This window comes from Vespula vulgaris, chromosome 1 (assembly GCF_905475345.1).
Source record: "Vespula vulgaris chromosome 1, iyVesVulg1.1, whole genome shotgun sequence".
Taxonomy (NCBI): domain Eukaryota; kingdom Metazoa; phylum Arthropoda; class Insecta; order Hymenoptera; family Vespidae; genus Vespula; species Vespula vulgaris.
The window spans coordinates 15,448,442-15,470,136 of NC_066586.1; the positions used below are offsets into that span (position 1 = coordinate 15,448,442).

General features: G+C 33.0%; 2 protein-coding genes across 2 annotated transcripts in view; one reads left to right on the plus strand and one right to left on the minus strand.

Moving 5' to 3' along the window:
* The window catches only part of LOC127061831 (uncharacterized protein DDB_G0284459-like), a 47,865-nt gene extending 41,606 nt beyond the window's left edge, over nt 1-6,259 (minus strand). Inside the window, exon 1 of the mRNA XM_050989237.1 lies at nt 5,397-6,259. The gene's annotated coding sequence lies outside the window, so the exon portion shown is untranslated. The remainder of the gene's footprint in view (nt 1-5,396) is intronic.
* Nucleotides 6,260-17,897: 11,638 nt separating this feature from the next.
* On the plus strand, nt 17,898-20,797 carry LOC127061924 (uncharacterized). Its single transcript, XM_050989438.1, has 6 exons — nt 17,898-18,107; nt 19,238-19,425; nt 19,540-19,758; nt 19,995-20,171; nt 20,257-20,364; nt 20,720-20,797. Exons 2-6 carry the CDS (start codon nt 19,303-19,305, stop codon nt 20,756-20,758), a joined length of 666 nt encoding a protein of 221 aa, XP_050845395.1. The 5' UTR covers nt 17,898-18,107; nt 19,238-19,302; the 3' UTR covers nt 20,759-20,797.
* The last annotated feature ends 898 nt before the right edge of the window (nt 20,798-21,695 follow it).

A 21,695-nucleotide genomic window follows, 5' to 3' on the forward strand; every position in this document is an offset into this window, starting at 1 on the left:
CATGTTGAAAATAATAGAGGAATTATTTTTAACAAAAATTAATCGTTTGAAAGTTTATACGATAGATATCTAATATAATGTGTTATATACAGTTAGAATGTTTGTTAATAAGAAAATTTGTTGAACATTCAGACGTACGTATTGAAATTATTTGGACGATAACATTCGTATTATCGTCTGATATATTGTAATAAAATAATTATCACATCGATTACGGAAACTTATGTATATAACATGTTACGATACATAATGTTACTTCTTTGTAAGGTCTCAAAACGTGAGATGAATCTTTTGATTCGCGATTGATCAAGATCGACACTGAATTTGATATTCCGATCGTGTCTCGTTAGAAAGTGTTGCGACACAAAGGTAGGATGATCGAGTTTCTTTATCCGAGTGTCATGTGTATAAGTACATACACATACACATATAAAACTAATATGATACACATGTATATATACATAAATAATACTTTACATATACACACATACACATATTTCATCATGAAATTAATAGTACATATATATATATATATATGCTATTGTATATAAAATACATACCTAAAACATATTTTTTAAGTCGACAATAACAAAATAATATAAAATATTATAGCCTATAAGCGAGACGAAAGAAAATAAATAAAATATTTTTGAATACCATTAGTTTGACTATCATAAAATAGTCGTATAGAAAAATCAACAAAGAATATTTTCTTTGGCTAGAATGTCTTCAAATGTTATTTCTCTGAAAAGAAAAGAAAGAAAGAAAGAAAGAAAGAAAGAAAAAAAGAAAAGAAAAGAAAAAAAGAAAAAGAAGAAATATTAAAAATGACAGGGAAAAAGATTTTTTCATCGCTTTTGAAACGTCATAGATCCGAAATGAATTCAACTCACGAACGGTAAGAAGAAAAATAGATAAAGTCGTTCTCCACAGTCGAGAGCTTACAAAACAGGATCGACGACCTGCCGGCGAGCATCGGCTGTTCATAATATTATCATAAAGGCTACACCTGCGACATGCGACTTCCTATTCGACGAAACACCCATGATCGATTGTGAACGATCACGATCTACTTCGATCTCTTAGACTTTTTCTTTTTTATCTTTCTCTCTCTTTCTCTCTCTCTACCCTTCTTAGTATAACGCGAACGCATGTTGACCTCCATTAACCTGGAATCTCTGACCTCGCGAACTCATCGTCGCGACGTAGAAGATCGTTAATGGGACTCGTGTTACCGTTAAAAGTCATTTTTTCTTCTTCGACTTGTTCGAATATCTTGTTTCATTTCGTATCGACGTTTACCGGAGATTCATTTTTATTCGACGCATAATGTACTTTTTTTTTATCCAGATGTCTTTAATATTTGATTTGAATTATGCATAGAGAAATAGAGAGAGAAGGAAAGAGAGAGAGAGAGAAAGAGAGAGAGAGAGAACTAATTCAAGTGATAGCTCGTAGAAAAATTTCTAATCATTCTATCGGTACGAAATGATACGACATACTTCTTTTAAACGTCTTAATTAGCCGACTTAAATTATATAAAAAAAAAAAAAAAAAAAAAAAAAGAGAAAAGAATCTCTAATCGTTTAACGCTTCGTAGAAAAAAAAAAGTTTTTTATAGTTTTATCAAACGATTTGATTCAATTTGACACGACATATTTCTTGAAAGCACGTATTAATTATGTTAAGGTAATAAAGAGCAAAGAGAAAAGAGGAAGGATCTGAACGTTTCCTATTTATAAAAAAGAATAATATGAAAAAATGGTCACGCTTCCTAAACGATTTTCTAAGGCATCCGTTTGGAGTATAACGGAAGGTGCATAGTTTTTTTTTTTTTTTTTTTAACGAAATGTTTACAATGATGATAATGAGACCATTCGTCACGAGAAACGCGTAGATCTTATTTAAGTAATTAGCAGAGTCTCTAAGTAGTGCCTTTATAAAAGAGATATTAGTTAACGACCAACGTAATTGTCATCGAAACGCTATGCCGTAACCGTGAATCCATCTTGGAACGTTTAAAACAGATAAAAAGATTTTAATCGCGTCAAAAAAAGAATGTGGAAACATTATTTGAATGTTAATGTTAAAACATTATTTCGTTGTTCGCATGTTGCGACCAAAATAGGATAACTTGTGGTTTCCTTCTTTCCCCTTCTCTTTTTTTTCTTTTTTATCCTTTCTAAACCATTTTTGGAAAATCGCACGTGAGATGATATATTAAAATTTCATTATCAAAACGGATGTTATAATACCACGATAATACAAGATACCCCGATATGCTCTATCAACCAAAAACGAATACGCCTTAGGTATACGAATTTTAATTAAAATGCGCTGGATTAAACCGATCCTATGTAGAGATTGGGGTATTAATTTTTTCTTTCTTTCTTTCTTCTTATTTCTCTCTCTCTTTTTTTTTTTTTTTTTTTTAAGCAGACCGATTTTTACGTTTCTATTATTTTCTCGTATAATGTTGGAAAATGATAGAAAGAGAGAAAGAGAAAAAGTAAGAGAATGTCACAATATCCGTCGTCGTGACAATTATATCCGTCTCCATTGCAATTGTATAGTTTGATTCGTATGTTCTACTGCAATTAGTAACGATTATCTTCGCGGTCGTCGCGTTTCACGGTGAATACCTACCGTCGATTACGAGTTCTCGAACGAAAGAATTAGAGAAAACCGTCTGTCCTATCTTCCTAATAACAGTCGAAACAACAAAAGTTCTTTCTTGAAAATTTGTAGAAACTAATCTCTTCTAGGATTTATCAAAGTCTCTTCTTTTATTATCTTCTATTATCATCTATTATTATTATAAGAAGACTCATCCCTTAAACATACTATGAATAGATCGGGAAAATAGATTCAGAAGTACGTTAGATATTACAGTGTACTTAGAACGAATGAATATTCTCAAAGGAAATACTATCTGTTGTATTTCCTTGATACTCGATGCGAATTAGTTAGAATAGGATTCTATTGCATAGTTCCTTGTCAAAGGGGACGAAACCTTTTCCATTGAAATATCTCTTCTCTGGTCAAACGATCAATGGTCAAAGGTACGTTTAACGATCCTTCGAACTGATCAAATATCTACTACTGAAAAAGATGTGAAACGGAGAAAAAGATAAAAAATAAGATATATATAGATATGTGTGCGTGTGTGTTTCAGGTATAATTATACTTTCAATCGCAAATGATGCGTTCTGAAAAAACTTGTTAACTAAAATTTTCGTTCATTCTAAACTATTTTTAGTTAATCGCGGTTAAAGGAAAATTTGACAAAAACACATTGATAGCAGCGACCAGTCAAAGATAATCGAACTCAGTTATCTCTTTCGTCCGTGTTCATAAAAGAAACAGAAAAAAAGAGAAAGAGAGAGGGTGATAGACACACTCCGCCCACTAACCAACCATCAACCGTTCGTATCAATGAGCAACGATCGCGAACGTGAATAATTACGCAAAGAGGTTTGATGTCGAGAACGACGAGAGTGCTTTTATACGCCGCGAGCAGGCCACGTCATTTGTTTGTAAACAAACCACTCGAATCTGCAGTGGCGATCGAGTCGACTTCCAGCTGAGAGAGAGCTCGTTTCCCGAGAACGATATATACGTCCTGCTGCTTTTTCAATGTGTATATAGTAAAAGTAACGACGTAGCTCTCTCCCTCTCTCTCTCTCTCTCTTTCTCTCTCCCTCTCTAAGCAATTATAACAAAAATATATATGATTGATTTAAGACGATGTAATGAAAACATTTGAAAGAACGGAGTGTTATTATGTTCGATATTTTTAAATTCAAATATTACGAATATAATTCTGTACAGATATAGCTATTGGTAATTCTTTTTTGTAGTATCATATAAGTTTTTTCATTTCTTTTTATTTTTCTTTCTTTTCGATGATATTCCGTTATACAATCCTTATGTAATATGGTTATTAAACGAAATGAAAGGATGTACAAAATATAAATAATGTTTTGTGCGTTGCAGAATTGTATTAATATTATTTTTCGTCGATTCGAGCAACCCTTTTTCTGATTACCGTTCCACTTACGAAATAATCGTATTTTCTTTTAAATAATAGCTAAATTATATAGCGAATAAATATACTTATATTTTTGTCGAAAATTATATAACGAGTATAAATATTTTTTATATTCGTTATAAGTATAATAATAAGAGTAATAGGAAGATCGACTTTTGGACCGCAGGCGGAAGTATTACGATGGAAGTAGCGCGAACCCTTCATGATCACTGACGTTTCTCTTTTAAACGAGGATCAGAGAAAGAGAGAGAGAGAGACAGAGAGAGAGAGAGAGAGAGAGAGAGAGAGAAGGAGAATCGAGGTGTATGTATTATAGTAACATCGTTAGTATACAGGAAAGCGTCCAATATCGAGTTTTACACGGTCGATGATCGTGCCGAATCGTGATTATGCTTGACGATGGTCGATGACAAGAATAAAAAGTATTTTCATGATATTCGATTTCTTTCTCTTTTTCGTATTTGCCATAGCCTGCTTTTACGATACGAGCTCTCTCGAGAATGTCAGGAAATAAATCGAACGTATCGAATCGACAGAAAAAATTTTACGAGTGTCGAAACGAAAGCGAAATTGGTTTTTTTTTTTACGAATTAACACTGCGTTTACTTTGATTTATATATATATATATATATATATATATATATATATATATGTATATGTATATGTATATCTAGAGATCTTTCGCAATACGGACTACGACGCATCCTTACATATTTTGTAATATATATAACGTGTTGCATTGCTACGTAAATCGTGATAACTAACATCTTCGTTGACTAAATTAATTGTTTTTTCTTCCACGTTGCAAAAATTTCGAAGGAAAAAAGGGAAGGGACGAGTGAGTTGTTAGTAATGAGGAAATGATAGAGAAACTCGTTGAGGCCATTACCGAAAAACCTTCAAGGAAAGTTAACTAGTACTTCTGTTAAAACATTTCGATGTTCGATAAGGCGAGCTCTCGTAGAAAGTTCATGGTTACTTTATATGCTAAGGACCGTTTCCAGATACACATAGATACACACACACACACACATATACAAAGAGAGAGAGAGAGAGAGAGACACAGATACACACTCTCTCTCTTTCTCTCTCTCTCTCTTTCTATGTACACATAGATATATCTCGAAAGAGATAAGTCAAAAAATAAAATCGATTACTCTTAAGGAAAAATTTTCTATCTATCGAGAAAAGCGACTCGCAGTCTACGTACTTTTTGATAATAAGATAAGAAATTTCTTATTTTCATTCTCTCTTCCTCTTGTCTCTTTGTTTTCGTCAAAAATAAAAAAAATGTGTGTTTATATATATATATATGTATGTATATATTTTGATAAATATAACTCACCATTCGGGATCGCGTGATACGTCGAAAGATAAGTTGCGTTTTACGAGGATGCTCTTCCTCTCCTCCTTTATCACGTTCAATTACTCCACAAATTTCCGCCACTTTGCCCCGGACTTCGACTGACCTACACCTGTTTCCAAATCGACGTGTTCTTTCTATTCCTCTTCCTCCCCCCCCTCCTCCTCCTCCTCCTCTTCTTCTTCCTTCTCTTCCTCCTCTTTCTTTTCTTCCGCTTTTTACTCTTTTTCTTTTCTGTCGTTGTCGTTTGCTGTTTGCTTGATATCGAGTCGCCGACTTCCTCTTTCCCTCTCTTTCTCTTCTTCTCTTTCGAAGTTTCTCTACCGGTTTCCCGCGTGTAGCGGACCGGCCACGAGTATGTTGATCAAACCCCCTTTTAATTATCTCTACGAATATCTCACCCTTTTCGCACTCTTACAAATATATATATATATATATGTGTATGTGTGTGTGTATATATATATATATATATTGGCAAATTGTCACAAAAAATATATAAGATTGCACACGTAAAAAAGAAAGAACGATAATAATAATAATAATAAAAAAAAAGAACAAAAAAAGAACAACAAAGAATTAACGATCACGATTAATAAATAAACGTGAATGTGAAGAAACGCAAAAGAAAACAGATACGAAAAGAGCAAAAAGTATGCGTGGACACGTTAGAATGTTAAATAACAATATAAAAAGAAAGAAAATAAAACGTGTAGGAAGGTCGAAACTGTTTCTTTCTATCTCTTTCACTCGCGTTTTTGAAAAAGGGTCGTTTATATTTAGTTGGTACGAGATAGCACGGAGCTCCCGTTCCGAACGTTGCGGGCGTCGAGTGGCGACTGTCGTTTCTTCCGCCGCTCGGCTCCTGACTCGTCTCTTCCCCCCTCCCGAGCCACCTGCTCCCCCCTCCAGTCGACTCCTTGACCCCACCGACACACTACACTGTTCCCTCTTTCTCATTTTGTCTCTCTCTCTCTCTCTAACTATCTCTCTGTTTCATTCTCTCTATCTCTCTCTCTCTCTCTCTCTCTCTCTCTCTCTCTCTTCTTTCTCTCTCTCTTTCTCTCTCTTTCTCTTTTCTCTCTCTCTGTCTATCTCACGGTTACCGCCCTCCCTCGATGAAAATTTGTCCTATTACCGCACACATCGTCTCTCCTTCTTTCTCTTTCTCTTTGATCTTTCCATGAATTTTGAAAAGACAATGATACTTTAAAGACTATTATTCTAAATTTACGATTACCGATTAACGAAAACAAAGATATTTGATACAACTCTCATTAATTAATTAATATACCTCGGAAATTGATATTCCATCGTAAAATTTTATATAAATATCATGCAAGTATTATATATAAATGTTATAGAAATGCCATATAAATATTATATAAATGTTATATAAATATTATATAAATACCGTATCTATGGATACTTGGGAAAATGTTATAAATTAATAAATTAATAAATTAAATGAAAGAAAGAAAGAAATAAAAATAAATATCATCATAGTAAAATCGATAGTAAATTTTCTCTCTCGTAATCGGTGAGAGAAAGAGAAAGAGAGGGAAAAGAAAGAGAGAGAGAGAGAGAGAAAGAGAGAGAGAGAGAGAAAGAGAGAAAGAGAAAGAGAGAAAGAGAAAGAGAGAGAGAACATTTCATTCGAATGGCAAACCGTTTTGCTCGCGGCACATATCCTCTCTCACACTCCTTTTTCTCTACCCACTCCTCGTGCGCTACTTACGCACGGCCGTGCGAAAAGCCGCACGAGCGCGCGCGTGCACGTGCGCATCGTCCCGTGCGTGGCGCGAATCGAGACCCCTACGGAATAAATCAAGCGAAGAAAACCTGCCGGAAGGTATTAGTGCTGGGGTCGAAACTCTGTCGAATGACGAACAAGAGAAAAAGAGAAAGAGAGACAGACAGAGAGACAGAGATAGGGTTAAGCCGTGGCCTCAGGCTATCCCTTATCGCGCATCCCTGAAACGTCCTGTAGTCCCGAGGGATCTCCGTGTTAGGATTTGTCGGGAACTCGACGAGAGCCGATCTCAAACGTTCGACCCTTATCAGTCCCTCTCGCTCGGCATCACGAGACTAGCTAATTGTGTTATCGCTACCGAACGGACTCTCTCTCTATCTCTCTCTCTCTCTCTCTTTCCTCTCTCTCTCTCTCTCTCTCTCTCTTTCTGTTTCTGTTTCTCTTTCCCTTCCTCTCTCTTTCTCTTTTTACAGAAAGTCACGAAACTTTCTTACTCGTTTCTTATAAATTCCTTTTTCCTTTTTAATGATCCTTTAGTTTTCGTAAGATTCTACGGAATTGATAATGGACATTCCAATCTTGTCAATTTATATTTAAAACGTTTATATAGGATGTTTGTATCATCTTAGGTTTAGATATATGAAACTGCAATATCATGATTCATAGTAAGGTAAGTAGGTATTTGTTTATTGCGACTTTTACGAGTATTATACTCGTGAGTCATAATAAAAGCATGCGTCGTGATTAGTGCAAAATTAGTATGTATCATTAAAAAAATATCAGGAATATATATATATATATATATATATATATATATATATATATACAACTCATAAGAGTACAGAGATTTTATTATCAACTTGTATGAAAGTGTACGGATCGTTCGTATCTCACACTCCGAAAGTTCCGAACGAGCTGGTCTGCTTTTACGAGGGCTTCATCAAAATATCGGTACATATTATCATAAACTCCGATCAGGCGAAATCGCCTTTGCGATCGAAGCCACGAAAGGCTGGATCTCGATCGTGTTCGATCTTGGCCCTCGGGTTCCGACGTGGACCAGTCCATTTATTATTCTATTAAATTCGTAGTTTCCCATCGGGGACCACCCCTGGCCTAAAGCTATCTCTCCTTTATGACTTAATGCGATATTCATATGAAGAGAGAGAGAGAGAGAGAGAGAGAGAGAGAGAGAAAGAGAGAGAGAGAGAGAGACGAAGAGAAGTAAAGGGACCGACCTCTCCGTTAGCCATGCCAGCCGTATCGTAATTAACGTTGGGAGTTTCCCTCCTTCTCCCTCACTTATCCTCTTCTTCCCTCTCTTTATCCTCTTCCTTCTTTCTTTTTTCTTTCCTTTTTTTTTCTTTTTCCTTTCGAAACTCTCTTGCAGTTGTAATACAACTCTCTTATCATCATCTTTATAAGTCTTTCCATCAGCTATTATTATTTAGTACTATTATGAATAAATATTATGTACGATATCGATCATTTTTGTTATCTTAAAATTTATCTCCTTTTTGTTTCTTGTTTTTTTCCTGGTTTATTCTTTTTCTATACCATACACGTGTTTATCAAACTAACATTATTAATAGGTTAAAAATATACCTGTAATTAAGCACAAAAATAAAATTTAAATTATCCCAATCATCCGTGAAAATATTATTGAAACATATAATTACGCGTACAAAAATAAATAGATAATGTAATTTTGTAACAAAAAATATATATATACATAACGAAATAAAAAAATAATCTACGCGATGCGATCCACGGATCTTGAAATTTAATTGCGACGATCGTTATTTTGGTCCGGTGAAATGATTAACGTGATTGCGAGACGTGAAACGTATACATATACATACGTATATATATATATATATATATATATATATATATATATATATATATGTATATATTTTTTTTCGAGCGTTGCTCGCGTCCTCCAAAGGAACGCACATGGCATATAGGTCTGTGGAGTAATACCTAAATTAATAATCAGCCGTTCCACGCGTTAATTATGCGCACACGTTCGTCGTTATGCGTCTATCTGAATCTCTATGTGTGTATGTACGTATGTGTGTAAAGGGGAACTCGGCAGGTAATTGCAGGCGCGCGTGCGCTCTTGACTTGCTCATCGAAACTCGCTACGTTTTGCCATAATGAATCCTACCGGAACGTATGTACGTATGTATGTATATATCTATGCATGTATTCGTATATATGACTAACTATACAGGGTGAGACGTTCGAGAGGGGTCGAAGATACATGTACGATCATTTCAGCCATTCATTGAGTCTTTTTTATTCATCGTTGATCAGGAAGAAGAAAAAATAAAATGATCGTTAAAAAAGTCAGGAACATCATTTCGTTAATTAAATTCTATGTTTGTTTATCTCTCTCTCTCTCTCTCTCTCTCTCTCTCTCTCTCCCTCTCTCTCTCTCTCTGTTTTATTATTCAATAAAATATTCAGATATGACGTGCACCATTGTAATTCCTTTTTAATTACTTTACTGAATCTTCATCTTAATTACACGTTTAAATCACACAATTCAATAACGATCCTATCGATTAACAGTTTCGCAACCAAGATAATTACTTACTTATTTCTTTTCTTATCTGATTATTACGAAATCTCTTTTTCGAAAGTTGTAATCACCATTTTCACAATGACACGACGTCCGATTCGAGTAGATATCTAATTACTTCATTCGATTTGATTTATTTCTTATCTACTAAAGGATGTACCTCTCTCGAATTTCTCAAGTTCTTTTTTCTCTGATAACACGCTAGAACTTTGATAAGATAATCTAGCGATTCCACTTAAATACTTCACCCTATATAACGGAACAAGGGGTGGTTGTCGTGGAAGAACCGAGGTGGGGGTAGTTTGCCCCGACACGAGTCTGTAGAGTGTCCTCTCTGGTGTTACAGGTTCGGTGCATTAGTTTGCCTAAAAGGTTTGTGCCATCAGTCTCTGAATGTCCCTCTGTCGTTGGATCCTGTACAACCTACGTTTTCAACCCCTCTCTCTCTCTCTCTCTCTCTCTCTCCCCCTCTATTCCCCACTCTTTCTCTCTGTATCTCTAGTTCTCCATTGGTTGTTTCTGTTGCACCAGAGCTCTATTTTGCACGCACCAATGCACTGTCCTCGGGGGAGAAGGAGGACAAATACACTCCACTCCCTCTCTCTCTCTCTCTCTCTGTTTCTCTTTATTTCTCTCTCTCTCTCTTACTCGTATTACTATGCTTCATGCACGTAAATTAAGTGCGTCGCATCGTTGGTATCCAGATGAGTTAGTGTGCTCCGTTAATTCGCGCTAATGGACAGGTTTTGAAAGTTTAATTGTCGGTTTGCCAATCCGAGAAAGATCAAACACGAGACAGGGTTAAAGGTTTAAAGGGATAAAGTTTCAAAGATCCAGTATGAAATTGTTTTTTTCTTTTTTCTTTTTCTTTCTTTTTCTGAAGGATATTCAAAAATATTCAGCAGCATTTCTACCGTGGTATGAATAAATTAGAGATAATTATCATCGATTTTCATTGATAGCGAAACTCTCTCTATTTCTTGAATAATAAGACGATCACGAATATAGAAGTCTCGAGAACGGATATATTAGTCTTACGAAGTTTCCAACGTAGTTATTCCTACGTTCGTATCTCTTCTCTTTTCTTTCGACGTTGGCGCGGTCGTTACAGTAGTAAGAAGCTCCTAGACAGTGGAGCTACTGTGAGCTACCAACGTTTCTGCTCGGTTTCACTCCTTAGGATTTCCTGTTTCCTGTATCGTGGATGACCCCACGTGCGGACTCGTAGCAAACTGCTTTGCCCAACTATGTTGTTTCATCGTCGAATAATTTGGAACGAGGTAAAGAAGGAAAATATTTATAAGTACTTGTTGCATAATTTAGCTCTTATTTTTCAAATAAATTTGATTAATTGTTATCGACACTTGATAAATTTATTATTCATTTTATTAATTTCATTATTTAATTCAATAAATCATTAATAGTATCGTCTCGTTAGACATTTTTTTAGAGCAAAAATTTTTTTTGTCCTTTCTCTCTCTCTCTCTCTCTCTTTTTCTTCTTCGTTCTCTCTTTCTCTTTTTCTTTTTTTTCTTTTCTACTTCAAACTAGACTTATTCAGAAATGTTTCACGTGATCGCAGCATACGTACACGTGTATGTGTATGTACATATGTATATCGTAGACGAAACGAGCGTTGATATACGAAGGATGTTAAGCAGATGTTAGCTCAAGTTCTAATTAAAACAAAGCGAGGAACCCTGTTCTCCGAGGTCACCCCGGTATCTCTCATAGGGATGGAAAAGAGCGATAAAAAGAAAATGAAGTACGAGCGCCGTAGTAACACGAGATGGCACTTTCTCTCTATCGGCTTCATAAAGATGTATCATAGATCTTCTTTTTCCTTTGAACTACATCTGCAGCTAATCGACTCGTACTATGTAGTTTATATATATATATATGTTTATATATATATATATGTATGTATGTATGTATATATGTATGTATATATGTATATTCAGTTCGTATTAACGAACTGTTTAATTAATCTTCAACAATTTTTTCTTTTCTACTGACTAACTAATTAATCAATCAGTTTCAATTTATTATTTAAATACAAGTATCATTAAGAATATCAATACAAAATAAATTTAGCAGAAAGATAAATTGTTCCCTTTTATTATCTATTTTATAATCCTTCTATTCTTTGTACTAAAGTTTATCGTAGTAAAATATCTTTTCAGTTTCTTTCTAATCTGAAAAAGGTTTTCAAGTTTATCCGACTATTAACATTAGCCGATATTATTCTGTCGTTTGATGGTAACAACTAACACTGTCCTTTGTCCATCTCTTTATTTATTATCTTTGAAAGAAAGCAGGTATACATAGTCCTTTTTCCATTTATCTACTGTCACTCGAGAAAACTATAAATCATTATGTACTATTGGTCAAATCGTCCAAGGGAACATGCCTGTTTCCACTGTAGTGAAAGAAAGATAGACTGTGTAGGCTTGCTCAACCGATCGGAGTCATGCTTAAACGAGCACCACATTTAATACTTGCACTCACTTTGGAATGTACTCGGTACTATGATATTTCAATATTAGAGAATTAATCTCCTCCCATGATCGCTTTTGTAACTCGTTCCTCGTGCCGATCTAATGATCGACGAGAAAGCAATTTTTTTTGTCACTTATGTCTCTCTCTCTCTCTGCTTCTATCTTTTTCTCTTTAGAGAATACAAAAAGTTAGATTACAGTCTCTTCATTATCATAAATAATGCTTACGCGTTACGCATTATCTTGGAATCTCTAAGATACTTAACATTTCTAATATCATACCTCATGGAATTTACGATATAATAGTAGAGAGACATAATGGTATTAAATAAATTTGTTATCGATTATATTACCGTGTTCCGACTAACATTTCAATTTGATGTAACGCTCGTAATCGCGAGAGAAAAAATATGAAGAAAAAAAGGAATGTCGACAAACACTTCGAACTATATATATATATATAAAAAAGAAAATTAAAAAGAAATAAAAAACAATTCGAATAGATCGAAAGAGATATCGATATCAAAAGAATTTCGATTCTTTACTTCGAAAAGAATTTTTTATCTCGAATAATATTTTTCTAATAATATTTTGCGATAAAATCATGACTCTCGAATTACTTCTAAGACGCAATTTCGATCTCCTTCGCGATCTGTTCGGTCGATGAAAGGGGAACGTTACGTTCTTTCGCCGACAAAGAGCTCAGTGTTCGAACGCATAACTCACGTACATAAGTTCGTACATACATACGTATGCATGTACATGGTGCGTTAATAACGTCCTCGTTATAAAGCCGTATAACGCGTAACGTAAGTGGGTTAACAGCCGGTGAAGCACGGTGCTATGAGAGATGAGAACGATCGGAAACTAGAAAAGGGTTTGGCACAAAATTGAAATCAATTTAAAATAATTCGATCGATTGAAAAATTCCAAAAGTTTAGATCATTTTCAATCACTATTCATGATTTCTTTGAGTTTTTGATTTTTCAACAAATTTACCTGAGAATTTTTATTTGTATGTATGTATGTGTGTGTGTACTTTTCTTCTTTCTTTTTTATTTTTTTTCCGCATAGAAGAAAAGAAAAGAAAGAATCGTTTGTTGGCTTATTGTTTTCTTCCTTAGCACCTGGTAGATAGGAGAAGAATCCGTAAAGTTTGCACAATAAGTTATCCTTCTTACCCTTCTTAGTTTGTATGTTTCCGAATGAGAAAAGGGTGGAAAACGAAGGGTTGTGTACGTTTCTCTCCCTCGAGAAATACGAGACAACAAAGAAACATTATAACTCACAGGCTCGGGAATAACAGCGTTATGCTTTGCTATACTCGTTATTACGTTTTCCCGAGGAAAATATCGATTTATTTGCTGGTTGACATAAATGTATATGTATGTATGTGTATATATATGAGATGTATGTATATATACATATATCCTCGTCAAATGAAACTGCAGGACGTTTAGCACGATTGTTATCGTCCTTTCCTTTTGCTATCTTTCGTTCTGCGTAAAAGCTTTATTTTATGAATCCAATAGAGAGAAAGAGCAATTAATTCTCCTGAACGGCTTTCGAGTCGATCGTTAAGACGATCTTGATTTCTCTCCGACGACGAGTCGGATTTAGCGATCGTAAATTTTCTTTCAACCTTGAATCGATCTTTCGTTGGACACAAAGCTGACTCTCGAAGCTTAAGTTCCTTCTTTCTTCTTTCCTTCCTCTTTTCCTTTCATCCTTTCTTCTTTCCTGTATTTCTCATTTTTGTTATTTCTTCGTGTTTTCTTTTTTCTCTCTTTCTTCTTTTCTATTTATTTTTAGAAAAACTTACATTTTTATTATACACTTCTCGCTATAAAGTCGATAACACGAACACGTTGTGATAGGATACCCTGTATAATTCCTTTTAAAAGTTGTTAAGAAAATAAAAAAAAAAAAAGAAGAAAATATAAAAAAAGAAAAATAAATACATTAAAACAAAAATTTATGGGAAAGTGTAAAATATATTTCGTACTTAGAAGTGGCGGCGTAATCATTGGATTTTCGAGGGTGTGTTCTCTTAGCAAAAACTTTTATTTGAGGACGTCAAAATTTTCTCTTTCTCTGTCTCTCTCTTTTAGCATATTTAATCTTGCGAAGAATTTGGCGAAGAAAACCTGTTTTTTCTCTACCCCGGTTGTTAGCATACACCTTTTTTGAACCCTCGTCAAGGCAAGTCTCGCTAGAGCCCTAACAAATTGTTCTTTTCATCTTACTTTTCTGTTTTTTTTTTTATATTTCTTTTTTTTGACAAATTTCCACCACTCACATTCGTGCGAATGACCTGTACGAAATAGAAGATACAAAGGATTTAATGGGCAAACGAATTTTCGTGAAACGACCATCGGGTCCTAAAAAGAATCTTCAACTCAAAAATTTTATTAGGTTGTTCATTTTATTTTTCCCTTCATTATTTGTTATTCGTTTTGCTTTATATGCGTTCTTTCTATTTTTGAGCAAAATTGAAACGGGTCTCTAAAAGAAAATTTTATTAGGGGTTTCGTTTCATATTTTGTCCCTTACATTGTGTTCTTTTCAATATTTTTCTTTTCTTTTTTCTTTTTTCATCAATTTGAACAAAATATGTTTAAGAAATATTTTATTATAATTTTTCTCTTTTATCTTATAATGTATTGTTTTCTTTTCTATTTTCCTTTCAGTTTCTTTTTTTTTTTCTTATTCCTAAATGGCACCACTTTTTGATAGCAATAAATATTGTTCTCTGTACCTCTTTTTCTTTCTTTTTGTAAAAACTTTACAAAATGACGCATGCAACGCGTGGAAGGAATTAAATATACCTGACGTTTATTCTCCTCGTTGGTTCACGATACACTTTTAAAAATAATTTTTAGCCGAAAAACACGCTCTTTCTCTCTCTCTTTTTGAACTCGTTTTACGTATGTACATATATATATATATATATAAATTAAATACACAGATACATATAACTTATCATTCACATGAATACCAACTGAGCATATTTTTACAATATGTAGTATGATCATTTTTATTTTAGTAGAGCTCAATGATGATGATGATAATGATGATGATGATGATGATGATGATGATGATGATGATGAATGCATTGAGATTTATGGTCGTTGGATAAGAACAAAAAGAGAAAAATCGAATAGTACTTTCCTGCTTGATCTGTACACCAAGGTTGTCTGGATGCTGGAGAAAGGAGACACGGCGCCATTGACGGTGAAGCGATCGCATGGAATCCGTTCTGAGCTTCTTCTTCCTTTGCTAGAAAGAGAGAGAGAGAGAGAGAGAGAGAGACAGAGAAAAAAATATACTTTTTCATTATTCATATACTCTTATGTTCGAATCGTTGTGTAAGAACACGTGCGTTCTTTATATTAGACATCATATATAAATAACTCTAAGAAGATATTTTTAAATAATGTCTTCTAAAATATATTATTATAAATGTATACACATAAATTATCATGAAAAAGAAGATTCCACCGGTCGAAAATTATTTTCCTAGTAAAAAATTTATCTTACGAAAGTAATTACAGAAATTAAAATTTCAACGAGAAAATTTGTAAAGATTACCTTGAATGACAAACTTATTCCTTATAGATTGTCTCATATATTTAATTAATTACGTAAAACTATTGATGTATCTATTTAACTAAACAAATTTTTTTCTTTATAATTACCGAAAAAAGTGTCGATTGAGAAATTTTACAAATGTCGATACATTTAACCTATAACGTGACGACACGCATGCATTTTCATGAAATTTAACCTTCATGAGAAGAAAGAGAAAGAGATGAAAAGAGAGAGAGAGAGAGAGAGAGAGAGAGAAAGAGAGAGAGAGAACAAAGAAAGAAAGAAAGAAAAGGAGTGAAAGGGGAAGAAAGAAAAGTCCCAAGATCGATTTCACGTTTACCTGGCGGATATTGCGCAAGGAACACATTCGAAAGGATTGTATGGCCCCTTACTGGTCGCTACTCTGGCGTTCGCTTTCATTAACGAAAGTATTTCTCTGCTCTCGGTAGTTCCGTGTCTATGGTTCTCTTTTTCTCTCTCTCTATCTCTCTCTTTCTTTCTCTCTATCTTTGTATCTATCTTTCTCTCTTTCTCTTTACTTTACGCTTAGCTTTTCGTTCTCGCTCTCGTTCGTCCGTTAATCGTGTCTCCACTTTCGAAACTCATACGAATAATCAAAGTACCATTTTATTTTTTAATCAATATTAATTTTACTTAATATTTTTCCCATATCTATATGGAAGTAAAATTTATTTTACATCTATATTTTTTTTATTGCAAAAATTTAACACGATTCGTTGATAGGTATCACAATGACCTGGAAAATTATAGGTTAGATTTGTTTTATCGGAAAGGTTTTTATATATCCATATATATCTATATATACCTATATATATCATACACTTATATATACATATATATACATATCACATTTAGCTGCATACATACTAAATATATATATAAAGTGTATACTTAAACAATATTATATATGTACATATGTATGTATACACACACACACACACACACATTTATATATATATTAACTTTTTACATTTCAAAAATTTATAAGCATTTGTTACTGTAAACTAAAATGATCGAAATGACTAAGTTATGTTAGAAAATTGTTCGTGGTTCTTTTCGATGTGAAATGGAAAAGAAATAAAAAGGAGAGAGAGAGAGAGAAAGAGATAGGCAGGCAAAAAAGAGAGAGAAAGAGAAAGAAAAATAGAAAGAGAGAGAGAATGAATGAATGAAAAATTAGCACGTTCTGTAGGGCACGAGGTAGGAATGCAACAAAGAAAGAAGATAGAGATCGAGGAAGCTGTTTGAAAAGGAGATGGGAAGAGAGTCCCCTATACCTGCCATAACCTGTAGCATTCTTCGAAGTATTAAACTTGCTTGTGGGTGAATATACGGTCGGTCTCTTAGCTTGAAAAATTCAACAGAAATGAATATAACGACGCGAAAGTGGAAGATGTAGTTCTTTTTTCTATATTTTCTTCTTTTTTTGTTCCTCCTGTGTTTCTTTTTCTTCTTATTTTTTTCTCCTTTTTCTTCCTTTCTTTCTTTCTTTTTTCAACATAGAGTTCTAAAGTTCTTTGGATCGTCTGGAATGCTAACGAAGTTAAGTTGCCGGTATACTTAAGAGTGATGCACTTTAAACATTTCACTTTTTGTGTTTACCTTTTATAAAAAGGATATCCATTCGTTCGGTACTATTTTCCAAATTTACATAGTATATATATATACCTTACTGAAGTACGTGCTTATGTGTTTAAAATAACTGATGATTTTTAATTTAGAAAATTTACGTTAGATGGCACAAGTATATTTTTATCACGAGCTGTGACAATTAACCTTAATAAATTATGGTAATAAGCAGATTTGTTAATAATTCATAAATCGTGATCATTTTTCGTTTATTAAAAGCAAACGGTCTTAACCGAATGAAATATATACACATATATTTTATGGTTAATATATATTTATTGGATAGAAGAAACGAGAAAAAAACATTGAATACGACGATTAAACATCTAGCGACACCGTTTGTTCTTTAGAAAAACTAATGGAATTTAGGTTAATTACGATAGTTCCGGAATGTATTGATATATAGATAAAAATTCTTTTCATTTGTGATCGATATGTCGGTGGAGACTAGTGGTAATAAAATTTCTGATAGGATGAAGGACGAAGAAATTTACGATTCACGTAGACTTCGTGAGACTGCCAAAATTGCGAGCATTTATCATAAAAGTGATAATAAATTCCAAAGGAACAAGAAACTTTCCCACATCGTGCATGCTAGTTTAAATTTCGTGCAATTTGTAAGTTATCATACGTACATATATAATATATATCATATTACATATATAATATATATATATATATATATATATATATGTATTACGATGAAATAATATGATTTTTATTTTATAATAAAAATAAAATATCCATAAAGTAACCAACAAAATTTTGTACACACACACGCACATACATATATATGTATATATATAAACAATATAATTTATATAATAAAGAACATAATATCTTGCTGAGAAAGAAATTTTATTGGTTACAATAATAATTAGGTTAAAAGCATAACGCATGTTTTGACTCGAACGAAATTTCTAATCTCGAAGAAGAAAGAGTAAAAAAGAAAAGAAATATAAAGCAAGAAAAAAAAAAGAAAACAGAGAGAAAGAAACTAGAGAACGCACTTAATCATATCTTATTACGTCACGATGCACGAATTTAAAGATCCTCGGACATACTTGGAACGTCGACGCCTTCTGGGTCGCTTGTATATGTATATGATATGTATATATGTATATGTATATGATGTGTGCGTGTGTGTATGTGTGTTATGTCGTATAACAGCTTGTGCTACTCGCTTCGTCGACTAGTTCGGATGCAAAGAAAACGCGGAAGCGAGTTGACCCGATTTCGAGAGGAACGAACGAATGGACACGTATGTAATACATAAATACACACACACACACACACACATATATATATGTACGTATGTATATGCGAACGAAGGTGAATCAGAAATCGCACGTGTTCTTCCACAATTTTATGTAATCCGAAACATTTCGTTGTGCGTCGACACGCATTCCAACTAAACGACGACAAATTCTAATCGATCCAGGAAGACAATTTACTTTTTAATCTTTCCCTTCGTGTTTCGTGTTTAACGTTTAAATCATCACTGAGATTTGAGAAAGCATTTTCCTTTGATCATGACCTCCTTATTAACGTCCTTATTTATAAACAGTGATTTAATACAGTATCTTTCGTCATATCTTGTTTCTGTTTTTCTTTTTTCTTCCTTTGTCTCTCTCTCTCTCTCTCTCTCTCTCTCTCTCTCTCTCTCTCTCTCTCTCTCTCTTTCTCTATTTCTCTCTTTCTATTTCTTTCTCTCTCTCTCTCTTTTTCTCAAAGCTTCTCATATTAGCCATCAAGATCTTTCATCATGTTCATTATAACAAGTATCGTCGTCGTCATGAAACTAACGAAAATATGCCGATTCTACCTGAAGAAATGAATGTCATTTTCCCTTTACATTCGATTTGTATAATGATAAGCTTGATTTTTGCCGTTCTTTGGTTAAAGAAGACTTTCTTACCCGAAAGGCCATTAATGGTGAGCCCTTTTCTTGATTAATTCATTTTCACGAATTGAACGAATTATTCAGAAGAATTTTCTTTCTTTTTTTTCTTTTCTTTACTTCTCTTTTTTTAATCACATTCGTCGCAGGTTCTTATCGGATGCATGTTTGGTGCGATTTCGATGCTCTCAGTTGGTATCATGGAAATGAGACAAGTCGAACAATATATCGATCTTACAAAGATCACAGACGAACAACTACTCAATCATCCTCTGTTCGTTCATAATTTTTCCATGTGTATATTATCTATTACCGTGATGATTCTTTATCTTCTACAAGCGTGGATCCTTCTCGACGTATGGTTATGGGTTAGTATGAATTTGTACAAAAAAGAAAAAAAAAAGAGAAATATGAAAGCTACAAGTTTTATCATTTATCAATAGTACTCACAAGATGTAATGGTTTCAAGTTGGTCGTTATGTTATATGATTATGATATAAAAAGATAGTTGTAACATTTGTTAAAAAATTAACAAAAAAATGTTGAGCATTATTGATACATATGGTACATAAAGATTTGTATAATTGCTATAGTAATTTTTTAGATTAGAAAATTCGGAAAATTACCAGATAGTGAATCTAAATGCAGTTCAAATTTGAGTATGAATAACGAGGTAATTGGAGATAACATTTCAGCACCATCAACAACAGAATGTCCAGGAAAATTAGATCCTATCCCTGAATTAAAAAAATTTTTTTCAAAACTTCCAACCAATGTTACAGTAAGTTATATATATATATATATATATATATATATATATATATATAATTTTATTAATAATTTTGTATACTTTTTAAATTTTTCAGCCAATCGAGGATGAACCTGTTATTTTTTATTGTTGTTGCGTTGATTGTTACAATTACATCAAAGAAAGTCGTAAAAGAAAGCCACATCATGAATTTCAAATGATTCATGTATTATGATATTTATTGACTTCAACATTAGTTAATATATTGTCTTATGAATAATGGTAATACGCGAGTAAAAAATATCTTTCAAAGATAAGTATACAGTCGATAAGGAAGAGATCTGAATAGTTGATCCGCATAGATTACCATATAAAATATATCTCAAAAGATAAGAACGAGATTTGTCTTATTTCTTGTCGATAAAACAGAACTACATTCACTCGCGTATTTTCTGTATTTCCGTGCGAAGTGTAACTAAAAAAATTAGTTATACGATATTAAATATCAAATAATAATTTATTTAATTTTAGATATTAAATAATAATTTAAACGATAGTACATTAATTTAAACATTTTATAGCTCGAAACGTGTGAGAAACTACAAATAATCTTAATATAAAATCTCAATATTTAACAATATTGATCTCTTGCTCGATAACAACGTATAATCTCAACGAAAACAAACTTTTCACCGATTTTGAAGGTTATCGAATCAGTCGTCTTTTACATTTCGATGAGTAAGCATCGGAACTCTCTCTTTCTACACGTGAGGACTTGAAAATGAATACTTTTGATAATTTTACATTTATTTAATCGATACACGGAATTAAATAAACTAATATTTAAACAATAGTACATCGTTTAAACATTACAGAGATCGTAATTTGCGAGAAACTTGAAATAATCATAATAGTAAATCTCAATATTTAAGAATATTGATTTCGTGCTCGATAACAACGTATAATCTCAACGAAAACAAACTTTTCACCGATTTTGAAGGTTATCGAATCAGTCGTCTTTTACATTTCGATGAGTAAGCATCGGAACTCTCTCTTTCTACACGTGAGGACTTGAAAATGAATACTTTTGATAATTTTACATTTATTTAATCGATACACGGAATTAAATAAACTAATATTTAAACAATAGTACATCGTTTAAACATTACAGAGATCGTAATTTGCGAGAAACTTGAAATAATCATAATAGTAAATCTCAATATTTAAGAATATTGATTTCGTGCTCATGAACAACGTATAACCTCAACGAAAACAAACTTTTGACCGATTTTGAAGGTTACTGAATCAGTCGTCTTTTACATTTCGATGAGTAAGCATCGGAACTCTCTCTTTCTACACGTGAGGACTTGAAAATGTATACTTTTGATAATTTTACATTTATTTAAACGATACGTGGAATTAAATAAACTAATATTTAAACAATAGTACTTCGTTTAAACATTACAGAGATCGTAATTTGCGAGAAACTTGAAATAATCATAATAGTAAATCTCAATATTTAAGAATATTGATTTCGTGCTCATGAACAACGTATAA

Bases quoted from the DNA above. Each gene is read 5' to 3' on its own strand.
- LOC127061924 (XM_050989438.1), top strand. From the start codon at position 19,303: ATGCCGATTCTACCTGAAGAAATGAATGTCATTTTCCCTTTACATTCG. The intron at 19,759-19,994 runs GTTAGTATGAAT...GTAATTTTTTAG, and splicing joins TTCTCGACGTATGGTTATGG to ATTAGAAAATTCGGAAAATT. The intron at 20,365-20,719 runs GTATTATGATAT...AACATTTTATAG, and splicing joins ATGAATTTCAAATGATTCAT to CTCGAAACGTGTGAGAAACT.